The sequence below is a fragment of the Apteryx rowi genome, unplaced genomic scaffold, assembly GCF_003343035.1.
Source record: "Apteryx rowi isolate R43461 unplaced genomic scaffold, aptRow1 scaffold_608, whole genome shotgun sequence".
Classification (NCBI taxonomy): domain Eukaryota; kingdom Metazoa; phylum Chordata; class Aves; order Apterygiformes; family Apterygidae; genus Apteryx; species Apteryx rowi.
The window spans coordinates 20,498-33,771 of record NW_020450881.1 but is presented as its reverse complement, the minus strand read 5'-3'; the positions used below and the strand labels follow the sequence as shown (position 1 = coordinate 33,771).

Here is a 13,274-nt window from a genome sequence, read left to right as displayed (position 1 = left end):
AGTTGTCTTTTTGATTAGGAAAAGGGAAGTACCTGATCAGTGTGTCCTTCACTGAGGAAGAAGAAATTTGGCTATTCAAGGTTAAGTTTAAATGGTGTGCAGTGTGTCATCTGTATAAAAATGTTACTTGTCAACAGGTAATTGTTAACCAAAGTATGAGAAAGGCTCCAGTATTTGTACAGCATTTAGAAATTTGTAGTCTTGAAGAGTTGGCGCTTTTGATTCTAGTGCTAGTTGTTACACTCTGATAAAAGATCTTAGCTTTTGTGAAACTAACAGGGATGTATTAATAAAAGGACTATTGCTTATTTCTGCCAACAGGTGTGGCTAACTCTGTGTATGTGGACATGACTACAGAGAAAAATAGCTTGAGAAAATGTTGAAATTTTGAAACATTAATTTGCTGTTAGTCACGAGACACAAAGTGATGAAGAAAAAGAACCTTCTATATCTTCGGGAGAACAATACATGAAACATTTAGTGGGAGAGTAAGGACATGGTAAAGGCAGTCAACAGTAGTCAGGTACCAATAATAATAATAAAGTTCTTGGATTCAGGATTACCCTGCAAAGTGAAACTACTTCTGCAGTAATAGGAGCGCCACCTTGCTCAGATGCCTCCCCTACCAACCAGGGCTCACAGGGAAGAGCTCTGGGCACGCAAAGCTTGTCTTCTACATTTTATACTGAAACCAGAAAAATCAGGATATCTCTGCAAATTGCTCACTCTAAATTAGGCAACTAGATCTAACTGTGCCTTATGATGCACACATTTGATTGCAAGCTATTACTGCAGAAGTGGTTTTGTCATCTTGCAGTCTTATGCATTCTCATATAATGGCAAAGGTGCAAAATCTCATCAGAAATGGTTACTAAGAGTGGCAGGATGCATTTTATTGTGGATCTAGCTTTTTGTCTTGTTAAGGCAGAGTAAATTCAATTTGTTTTCCCTGTTTTCCTATGTTTTGTTGTAGAATTCATAGCCCAGTCAGTCTTGTGAAACTTCATTCCAGGCTTTTTCAGTAGGGAGAATTTGTGTTAAGCAAGCTTCTGCATAGGAAAAACGGTATTTTTTGTTTAACATATTTCTGCTAAGATCAGAATATTTTAAATATTTTATGTGCAAAAAAGGTGGCTAGGTTTGGTCAAATACACTTACAGTTTCTCTAATTCTGCTTCCACTGTAGTCAGCAGAGGAAATTCTCTTGATTACAGTGGAAGCTGAGTGACTTCTTGTGCGGTATTGAAAGTTAGTTATGTATTCTTTTTCTTGTGGTTTCAGTATAACTGTTTTATTTGATAGTCTAGCTATAGCCTTTTGCTGCTGTCATAGGTGTCAACTATAATGTCAGCTAAGGCACACCTGCAGCCTGGATTGGCTAACTCATACATGTCATACTTCAGCTGGTAGCAGTTAAGCAGTCAAACTGTTGYTATCTTTAATCAGCCAGTATAGATTGTATGGGCATGTGCATCTCGGAGGCTGGGCACCTTTGAGAATGAGGTTGTATGTGAATGAAGCCAGCACACTTGACTTTTCAGTGACATCAGCTCAAAACTGTCTTCTCATCCTTACTGTAGTAAGGGGGGAGGGGGGGGAACAGATATGCCAGGGCTTTACTGCTTCAGTAATTCAGGAGCAAATCTGTGTGGAAGGCTACAGCTGCAGTCACCAGCTAGGCTGAGCTGCTGACTTTTCATCAGATGCTTTTGAAATTTCAAAATCTTATTTCCGTATGTTGAATTTCAGTGGCAACTTGGCAAGCAGTGTAACCTTTGGGAAAAGTAGTCGTTCTGTGTGTGTTCCACTTTAAAGTTTGTAAAGTATTGTGACTGGCATAAGCGTGATAAGTGGGAGGAGGAGAAGGGCCAACTCTTTGTATATTAAAGTACTTCCAGAATCTGATACACAAATGTTTTGCTGCAGCCCATGAATCTTTCTTTACTAATGCTGAAGAAAACCTTTTGGGAGGTTACAGTCAACTAAAAAAGTAATCTTCACTGAGAGAATATGAACTATATGTTGCAAAGTTAGGGGAGTTGATAGGGTGGGCTAAATAACTCTTTGGTTTAATCTGAATGATGCGTGTATCTTGAGCAGAGTTGTGAGTTGAAGATTTAGCTTCAAAGTGGCTGCAGCTATGAATTTGGAAATCTGAGTCTTTCGGGAGCTTCTTTCTGTTGCAAATTTAGTAGGGAAACATTTGAACTGCAGCTGACCCTGCCCTAAAGACCTTGCAAGTTAAGAGTAGAATACATGCATCTTTTACAACCCCATACTTGCAGGCACTGTATTTACGAATAGTTCTGAAATGTGCAATGCATCTGACCACAGAAGAAGGCAACATCTGTAATGGTAGTGATGAAATGCTTATCAGCAAACCTGTCCCTACTGGCTCACATATAGCTGTCATTTTGGGGTTGGTGTTCCCAGCACTGCTAGCTTGAGGTTATAATTCGAGTAAAGTCTCCTTGTTCCCTGGACTGACATGGCCCGTTTCCCCCCCCCCCATAGCCAGTATGTCCTTGACGGGGGATCAGCTCATCTGCCAGGCAGGGTGGGGCTGGAAGTGCTACTACTCATGTAGGCAGCCTGCAGGAGCTCTAGTTGCAGCGTTTCATCAGCTGCTAATCCACTTACTGGACAGCTAATCAGATTGTGCCGTTCAGTAGTTCAGTACAGCGGAGGCTTTGAGCTCCACAGTTGTAATTGAGATGCACGTAAACTAGCTTGTGTATGAAATCGAGCCATCTATTGCAGTGGAGATAAGGTCTTGTCCACTAAGGTTTGTAACTACAAGCACTGATACGAGCTTTCTGTTTCGTAACTCTTGCTTACTCGTGTTTCTGCAGCATGTTTGTCTCCAGATGTATCTTGGAGCTTTTTTAGTTTAGCTTTTAAATTAACCAGTAACTGCTTAAGGATGGGAGAAGTAATGTTTTTTCTTAAAGGAACAGGGGCAGTGTGGCTTGCTCTCCTCCCTTAGGAAAAGTTTGTCAACAGTAGTTTGCATCCAAATTCACTTGCTTATGAGCAAATTTCTCTGACACTGTCTCTCTTTAGGTCTAATAGCACCTTAAAAACAGGAAGCATGATTATTGTATATGTTTTTGGCTTGTTTCTTATGCCAATGTGAATTGTCATGTTGAAGTAGTTCCTTTACAATAGAAAAACAGCTAAAAGACCTGTTTTTTTTAAATATTGCAATAAGTGGTTAATCTGAAATTCTTCTTGTTCCTGTGTCTGTAGAGCTATAAATGGAGGATAATTTTTGCTGAGGGATTCATAACTGTATTCATTTGGATTGTCATGGAAATAACGTCTCCAGATCTTTTAGCCAGGCTGCCTTATTGTTGCTTATAAACAGATTACCAAAAAACAAACAAAAAAATCCAATCCCTTCCACTGGCCCAACAAAAAAAATAATTTCCATGCAAACCACGTAATTTTGGAACTTCATTTTAGTTCTTGTGGGTTTAGTAATTGGACCAAAATAATCTTGATATTTCTCTCCCTCCACCCTTTACAGTAAGACCTTCAAATAATACTTGAAGTAAAGGAGAGCATCATGATAGAAAGTAGTACTAGCTAGTTTATAAAGTTTCATGTGGATAATATCTTCTTGGTGTATCCTAAATTCTGAACTGAAAAATGAATGTCTGTAGAATCCATCAGTGATGATTAGATTTTCTTCTGTATAAAATATTCAGGTTTTACCTTAAAATTGAAAATGATTATAGGTTCTGGAAACCTCAGGAGGTAGAGAATATTTTAAAGTGCTACATTTTAAGACTATTTGAAATATAGATTTAAAATACTTATACTATGTGTGATACTTCTGGTTTTACTGAAACTATTTTGTTTTCTTCTAGGTGAATCTGGACTGGGAAAATCAACATTAATCAACTCATTATTCTTAACAGAATTGTATTCCCCGGAGTATCCAGGTCCTTCACACAGAATTAAAAAGACTGTACAGGTATGTGTGGGGGGGAAAAACTACAGTTTTAATAATATAACTTGCAGTTTAGTAACATAGGCAATACAGTTGCAACAGAAGTACATTTGTTTAAATAAGTTCAGCCATAATTTGAAACTCTAAGAAATATTCAGTAAGTGTCATTAGTGTACGTTAACTACTCAAAACTTTAGTGTTGCGGAACTTGTAGCCTGTTGAAGTATGGGACCCCTGCAGTAAGGTACTTTGTATGCTGCCTGTGTTCTAGAAAAATCACGTGGATGCAGTCCTGTTAGAAAATGGAATGTTTTAGTATCAGTTAAACTGTTGAGAATTTCTGTAGGAATACTTAAATGTGCACCAAAATCTCTTGACTGTTTGAGGCAGGCTTTTAGAAAGTTTCCTTTTAAAGGAATTGACACAAGTGCAAAGACCTATTGTATAAAGGTGTATGACAACCTTCTGCAACCTGGATCTGTTTTTACCTATTACAAATTGTTATTCTGAAATTTATCTGGGACTAGGGTGAGACTGGCTGACTTGAAGTGCTAGATTTACATATGCAAAGAAAGTGTTACCATGACTGCATGACAAACTGTAATATTAAAGTCAAAGCCTGAAAAAATGAACATGATCTATTAATTTGTATACTGTTTTGCTGATGATCAATTTTATTTTCTCAAGAAAAATAGCATGCTTTTTGTATTACAAAAAGATTACTTAAATACTAACAAATAGTTAAATATCCTCTTCTTAGTGTTGTGGATAGTATAGGAAATCACTGCTTTTTAGTGGGATATTTTTCTGCCTCCACAGTTGAGCAACTGAATAAGATAATGTGAGCTCTGTTCATCTCTCTTGATGCAACTCTGACACTTTTTAAACTCTTGCTGAAGGTAGCCTGTGATAATCTAATTTTATACTGATGTGGACCAAGGGGTGCTCACAACTGCTGCCCTTGTCCTACAGAGTTTCTCCAACTGTGAAACGTGGCTGAGTCTCAGATCACCTCAACTGTTGGAAGTAATTGTGTCCTTATAAAGTTGTTATAAAGTGATTAGGCAGCATTATGTTTGAGTTAGTAAGTACTCCAGACATTAAGCAGTAGCTTTAAAACTTGATGCTTTTTCTAATTCAATAGAATTGAATAACTCTGCTCCAGTGCTGTGATCTACTGACTTCAGCGGGTTTTTTGGGGGGAGAGAGGGGATTATTTTATTATGCAATCTTAGCACCTTGGGTAATTACCAAAGAGCCAAAAAGTTATGCTGTTATTTAAGGCGGTTAAATTAAATAGCTTGTCAGCTAGTTCAACATCAGTCTTGAGAATTCTAATGCAAAGTGTGTTTGTTGCAGAACATCAAGTTTTTTATTTTGAAGAAAACTTTTGGAAATCCTGATTTGACCATATATTTAAGTTTCTCTAAGATTTGATCATGTGTGTTAGGCTAGTTTATCAGTTTGGTAGAAAACCACTACAAAATGGAGTTTAATGCCTCTGTTAACAAGTTTTTGACTTATTTGAATTAAGAGCATTGCATTTATGTACCTTTTTCAGAGAGATGTGAAGTGGGATGGAAGAGGTATGCAAATAATTAAGCTCTGGTCTAAGACACTTTCTAATGCAAGATGGTGAAGCTCTATGAACAGTGGAAGAACTCTGTAAAAGAGTAACTTGTTCTTTTTTAGTGGAAGAGAGATTTACTGTGACTTCATTATTGTTGATTAAACACTGATAGCTGAAGCTAAACCAATTCAGGTTATGTTCACTTACCTAAATTCTGCTTTAAGTAACTTAAGGTGTGTTGGATGCCCTGTCATTGGAAGATTTTTAATTGGGAAAAATCATAGGAAGAAACTGAATAAAAACTAACAAAAAAAGTTACAGGACACCTTTTAAAGATAACCCCATCCATCCATCCCTGGCTACAGGTGGTTTGGTGAGAGGAAAACTAAACTAAAATTGTGTATGTGTTGGTTTTCGAATCTGAGTTATACTCTTGCATCTGGTAGGTAGCAAGATTAGATGATCTAACCATCCTGAACTTTTGAATTCTTCAGAGAAGATGTGGGGTGTTTTTTGTTTTGTTTTTTATTAATTTACTAGTTGAAGCAGGGTGGGGGGGGAACTGCACACTTTCCAGGAAGCTTTATTTGATTTTTAGGCATTTAAAGCTGAAACAAAAATAGGAACTTGAACAGGGACATGACTGAAAAGCCTTTAAAATTTTCTCCCCTTCCCCTATGTGGTTGAAGGCCTGGAGGGTCATGGAGAGTTAGCTGAAATTGTTTTCAGTAGTGAATTAGGGTCTATTATGATTTAGCAAATAATGTGACTGGAATAAAGTATATTTAAAGGCCACTCCTCCCTTAGGGGATCATTGCTTGCTTTATCTAGCAAGGCTATTTCTTTTTTTGTTCAAATAAACTTCTAGTGCAACTTTACTTTGCTTTACTTTCAGCTACTTCTAGTGATGACTGAAAAATCAGTAAGCATAGCATTCTATATTGGAAACTAAAACTGTCTTTCAGTGTCAATGTCTAAGTGAGGATAAATCTGTTTCCTGCCGCAACCTTGAAAATTGCATGTGCTAGCAACTGTGGCTGATGTGCATGTGATTCCAGTCAAATATAAAATCAAAGAATTAACAGTGAGAGCCACTGTTTGGATCCATGGGATTCCGTGGGAGCACTAGTACTCTGTGCTAGTGTAAACCTTTTCGAAGTTGAAATTCAGGACATTAAGGTTTTTCTGCAGTTGATCTATCCTTAGCTACTTTGTACCTAAGTTGTTCATTGTTTACATGGATTGGAACAATCCTTGAGAGAAGAGTACAAATTTTTGGTGTGCTGTCAGTGACCTGTGTTATAGCAGACCTGTGGTAAAACTGTAGTGATACTAAAAGATATAATGGTGACCTATTCATTTTTTTTAAAGACACAATTGAGACAGACCACTACAGTATCCTAAAATCTTGGTGGTAATAATTCCCTACTCTTAATATAATGGGAACCATTTATTGATCTTTAATTGTGTAATAAAGATGGAAGAATGCATCCATTCCACTTGGATAATTACAAACTGTGGCATGGGCAATGCTTGAAAACAGCAGAAGTTTAATGTTGTTTTATGATCTTTTGTATTCATTTCATGGAAAAAATAGAAAAGCAGTTGATAGTAAATAACTTGATGTCAGATGAATTCAAAGGAAACTTCTTCAGAAATGATGAGGTATGAAATATGTTTTCTCTGATCATTATTTAACTATCTGACATGGAGTATGGTAAAGGATTGTTTAATCCATTAAAAGTGGTCAAGCTACAACATATGTAACTTCACAGAATTCTGTGTAGTACTGCAAAATAGACCAGTGTGACCCAGTTAACTGGAGTGCATGGGAAAATGGCCATTTGGAATAGAGTTTTTACAAAACTTTAAATTCCAAGACTTGAACTAATGTTTTCCATGAATCCCTTGGGAATACTTGTAAAACCAGATGATAGGATGCAGTTGGAGTCTTAAGTATGAATGATACTAGTTTACAGTGATTCTTCTGGATCTTTTCCAGATGTTGCTGCTTTCTGCCTCTTTGACCATGTATGGACATACTCATTTAGGTCACAATAGAAAAATAACTTTACAGAGGCTTTGTGGCAGGTTCTTCATCTAATGTTTCTTATCAGCTGTCTCTCCCTTACAGTATGTAGTGGATATGGTCTGACTATCCACAACCCAGATATAGGGCATTGAATTTGACCCACTAATATTTCCTGTTCTGTAGGTAATGGAAGACCCTGCTCTGATAGCAAGATACCTACATGAATTTATGAAAAGCATTATTTTTGTGGAAAATAAATAAATAATTATACACACACACACACACACACACACACAAAATATATATAAAATCTCACCTAGACACACTGAGTAAGATATTAGTACTGTCTGCAGAGATACAGTTCCTGTAGCCCGTTTGTCAGAAGTTGACTTCATGAATTTAGTCATGCTTAAATTTTGCAAGCATACAGAATCAAGGAAAATGTTTGGTGTGGCAGTTCTAAGAATCTCCTGACCTTCCTTTGTCATTGTTATAAATATGCATTCAAGATAAATTTTTAATTTATTCTTTGTAAAAGCATTCTACTGTGAGTGCCTAGTTACTTAATGGTTCTTGGGGGGAATTTTTGTGCTGGCGAATAAGGCTGATACCTTGTAGCACTTGGCAAAAGTAGAAATGTTAACATTATCATCTGTAGTACTTTGAAAGCGTTTTGGCTTCTTATACTCTAAGAGAACTTGGTTATATTGAGGGCTGTGTGTTTACTAATACAAGATAGCAAAAAGAATTCAAGGAATCAGAAGTTAATCTCCTTCATGCTAAAGCTTGTGAGTAGTAAACTCTTGGCTGAGTTGACCGTGCGGCTGGGGATTACTGTCCTGAGTTCTGGCATCAACTGTGTACAACAAAATTTTTCTGTAGAACTTCTGAGGAAAAAAAATACATTCACCAAATAATGACAACTAAAGTTTAAAAAATGTTTAATGTATTCCCAGGTTCTCACTGCTTTGGGCTGGACGCTTGTGGAAGGTTAGATGTTGTATAGTTAGTGGAAGGGTAACTTGGGATGTTGTCTTAGCCTGTTGGCTTAAAAAAAAGGGCTTTTTAACTTTGCAGTTAGGCCTTCTTGAGTAGGAGGTTGGACTAGCTGGCCTTGAAGTCCATTCCACTGTAATTAGCATCCTGAGAGCCCAATGTTGGAGGGGGCTCTTGTTTTATCAAGATGTTTTACTGATGTTTTCTTACCTTTTTGTTGGCTGAGGAACCAGCTCATGAAGACTGCATGCTGTAGACAGCCATGGTATTGCTGAATTCATTTGTTGAGACCCAGGAGCAAAATGGATTGATCTGGCTTGGCACATAGGGACAGTGGGATTCTTACTGATGAGTAGGAAAAAATAGCAGATTGATTCTACATATTCAGAGGTTACACAGGGACCTTTCTCAGCAGGGGTTTCTATTTTCTGTGTTTCTGTGTATCCTCTTTTGAATTAAAATCAGTGTTTTACTTGTGCAGGAGGTGTTTAATTTGACTTTCTACAGAGCGTTCATTCACCTTGTAGATTTAAGTTGCATTGTATAACCAGTGATTGCAATGTGTTTGCAACATTTTTCAGGTGTGGTTGGGAGATGGTCTGTTTCAGCTGTATAATTAGGTATGTGCAAGCAGTTGAGCAGCACTGACACAATCTCCCTGAAACCTGTAAGAGCTGGTCAAGAGACCATCCAGATAGGACTTTCTGTCCAAGTTTCTACTCTCTCTAAAAGTTCATCACTGAATGTTATTGCAGATGTTCACTCAAAGTTATATTTGAATTTCTTTTCTCTCCCTATTTGGGGATCAAGACACTTAAGATTGACAGTTGGTGATTTGGCAAAAATGTCTGCATGTTCATTTTTGTGTGGCCATTTACTGTTTTGAATAAGTGGCTTGCCTGGTTGATACTGATATTCACAACCTCTTAATTTTTGGCTGTGTTTCTTGAATGCATATCTAGAAAAGTGTCACTAGTAATTTAATAGAAATTGTCTTAGTATCAGAAAAACTGTGATTAAATGTGTGAGCAATTTGGAAAGAGTCAAAATGCTGACTTGAATTTGTCATTTCCTATGGTTGTGGATGAGACTGACTGGTAACACTGTGGTTATAGCTATGTGCGTGTGTGTGTTTTGTTTTGGACTGAGTGATACTTTCTCAGGCAGATACACCTGCCATTGGCATTATTCATAATTATTGAGATATTAGTACCCCATTTGGGGGAAGGAAGGGAGAGAAGTCCACTTGCTGTTTAGCCTAAATTTGTAGGATCTGTTTCATGATATGCTTAATGCAAACTGGCTCTGAACTGTATAATGCAGATTGGGTGGTCACAACTGGAGGCATGCCATTCCCACAGCCGGATCCTGCGTTGTACCTTGTGCTGGTGCAGTTGTCTTGTGAGTCAATTTTCCATCAGGCGCTGGAGCTAACAGAAAACCAATCTGTCCTTGTCACAGGAGATCTAGCTGTAGCACAAAAGGGAGGAGTGAGTGGCAGGGAGAGCTGCATTGCTTGGGTGCAGATTGCAGTGAGATTGTGTTACCTTCCGATCTTAATGTGTTTATAACAGGAAGACATCACTTTCTAGGATTCCCTTTCCCAGGCATTATACTAACTGAGGACAAATAAATACATTCTTAAAAAAAAAAAAAAAATCAAGACTAGAAATGTAGTGCTTAAAGTGGTGGTGGTGTTTAAAAAGGATCTTTTTATTTAAAGTGACCCAAAATAGTAATTTTGGTAAGTATTATGCCTGGACTTTCAGAATATCTGGATATTTCAGAATACTTGTTTTTATATTAGCATCGATTTTGTTGATTAGGATTTTCCTGTTTCAACAAGAGTTAAAATATGAAGGCACATTATATACCTAGACAGGTTCTTTTATCACTGATTTTCATTTAAAGAATGACCCATTTTTTAATGTAAAAATTTAATTAATTTCAAAATAATTGGGATTTCATATGCGAAGGAAGCAACCAGAACCCTTGTGAAACAGAAGGGTTGGCTGTTCTGTGTAAGATTTCTTATTCATTAAATGCTTTTCCCAGTGTTAAAAATAAGTGACTAAATTGCTAAACACTTAATCTTACTTATTTTACAGGTTGAGCAGTCAAAAGTTTTAATCAAAGAAGGGGGTGTGCAGTTATTACTTACAATAGTTGACACACCAGGGTTTGGCGATGCTGTGGATAATAGTAATTGGTAAGAAAACTTTTTTGTATGTTTTCTCAAAAATATTTTGGATTGTATTTTTTTTGATTTATTTAACACCTTGTGATGTTTTTTAAATGCACGCTTTGATCTTCAGTTTAAGCCTTGATGCCTTCAGACTTGTGTTTTTCTTTAAGGTTAAAACTTTGAGTACTGTAGTTCTGATCGCATTTTAATCAAATTATAATAGCAATTGGCTTCTCTCTAACTACCTTTAAAGTGAATGGAGTATTTAGCTCTGTGTTATCAACACTCCTAATATACTGAGCCTACTTATATGCTTCACAAGATTTGACCAGTAAAGCATATTCCTCTGGTTACTGTTCTTAAGTGTTCTATTTAATGCTATTACAATAAAGGTAATTGTTTGAAAGGCTTTTTTCAGTGATCTCGTAGATAGTAACTTAGAGCTATGTAACTTGATTGTATGTTGAAGAGCTCATCGCTTAAAATATGCCTCATTGAATTCTCTTAATTTAAAGAAAAAGTCATGGGGGAAATACTGTGCATCTATTTCTTAGCAAAGTCAGACTTTTTTACATAATTGATATAACGTACAGATTTTTATTTGTGTAACCTCTGCAGTTGGCAGCCTGTTATCGACTACATTGACAGTAAATTTGAGGACTACCTGAATGCAGAATCTCGAGTGAACAGACGTCAGATGCCAGATAATAGAGTGCAGTGTTGTTTATACTTCATTGCTCCATCAGGACATGGGTTAGTATTAGTGTGTTTAATGTTCCCTTTCTCTGTCTTTATCTCACATGAACATCCAAACTTTGCCATTCTTAATCACGCAAAGCTCTAGATAGGATTTTCTTAATGGCCTGCAGATCATGTTTAATTTTGAAGATGAGCTTACTTTGGCTTGTCAAACATAAGCAAGCCAGGCTAGTAATAAGTTAGAATACCAGAGAACATGATAACACATAAATTACATAGTAAGAAAAATGATCCTGGTGCTTGTGAACAGTTGTGTATTTTTAATTGCTTCAATACTATTTATATGATGAATTTGTCTTTTGTTCAAATACTCATGTTTAAAATTGAACTGTAGAAGTTGGCTCATAGTTCAAGCAATGGGATTTTTCCTTTTGATCCTCTCTCCCTCCCTCTGAGTTTAAAAATAAATTGAAGATGGGAAGTTTCATATATCTTTAGTATTAAAACAGTCTTTAATACACCTGGCGCTTAATCCTTTGTCTAGTGAGTTTAAAATTCCAGTATGGATGTTCTGCACTTTTTTTCCCAGCTATTATGCAATCTTCTACCCACTTCTCATTTTTTAACTTGATCAGACTTCTATCTAGTGGTAGAGTGAGAGAACTGCATTTCCAGTACATATTAGATGCAGGTTGTATTATATCTGAAATTGGTTGCTTAGCATTTTATCATGGTATTATAGTTAATTAAAGTTGTCAGAGGCACTTTAATGTATACCTTGATAACTAGAAAGAGGGTAAGATAAGTAGCCTTATACAAACTCTTCTATCGTGTATACCAAAAGCAGCAAAAACTACTTGAAGGAAATAAAGGAACTCTAAGGAATGTTCCTCAGGCAGCGGAGAATGTCAGCTATTACATTCAGTTTCTGTAGCTGGCATCATATGGCTTCTAATAATCATTCTGAACTAGCCAGTGACTTCTAAAATTTGGAAAGAAATCAGCTTTTTGAGGGTGTTGGAGAAAGCTTTTTCTTATGTGAACTTGTCTTAATTATTTGACCTTTCTGTCTCAAGTAATAGTGATTTTTTTTTGTGTGTGTGTGTATCAGCTTACATGTTTATAGGATAGTCGATTTTAAATGCAAACATTTGAATTCTTGGTAGATACTGTTTTATTACTTGTGCCAAATTATAATATTGTTTAAGTAAAGGGAAAATGATGCATTCCTTGTTACTCTCAAAAATTTTTGAGAGTAACAGCTTTTAGATTTTTCAAAAAACATTTGTCTTTTTTTTTCTCCTTATTTTATCCATTAAAACTTTTTAACCAGTGGGAGATGCAGGTTGTTTAAAAGGAAAAATGAAAGTAATGCTTCAGACAAACAAATTGGGTTTTGGCCACTATTATTTGTGAGTTTAAAAGCTAGAAAGGTATACTCTTTACAATGGTATTTCATATTATTCTTGAAAAAAAGTGTAAAGCTGAGATAGGTTTTAATAATTACTTTCTTTCTTTCAATTACTGGAGTAAATGATTAGAATCCTCATTTAATTGAGGAAACAAACTGAGTGCCAAGAAAATTGGTGCTTCTGTTTGCATTCATTTCCTTTTGCATATTGTCTTCTCTGAAAAAATATTACTCACTTCCTACCTGTTTTTTGTGGTGGTGCTGTCTCCCAGCAGGTTTCCTGCACAGACAGCAATCCCTGTAACCCCTTGAGTGGATTACTCTTCACTTTTAATAGGGCATGATTCGGTTTACTGTGAGCTTGCTTTTGTTTGCCTCTATGACTCAATACGTATGTGAAAAACAGCTTGCTGCAATTTGTCAAGA

General features: G+C 36.5%; 1 protein-coding gene across 5 annotated transcripts in view; it reads left to right on the top strand.

The window, feature by feature from the left end:
* SEPT7 (septin 7) overlaps window positions 1-13,274 on the top strand; it is an 86,763-nt gene that overhangs the window by 53,923 nt on the left and 19,566 nt on the right. For all 5 annotated transcript variants that reach the window (XM_026083538.1, XM_026083539.1, XM_026083540.1 and 2 more), the window contains 3 exons: window positions 3,873-3,979; window positions 10,662-10,762; window positions 11,357-11,491. In XM_026083538.1, coding sequence (XP_025939323.1) covers window positions 3,873-3,979; window positions 10,662-10,762; window positions 11,357-11,491 — 343 coding nt within the window. The remainder of the gene's footprint in view (window positions 1-3,872; window positions 3,980-10,661; window positions 10,763-11,356; window positions 11,492-13,274) is intronic.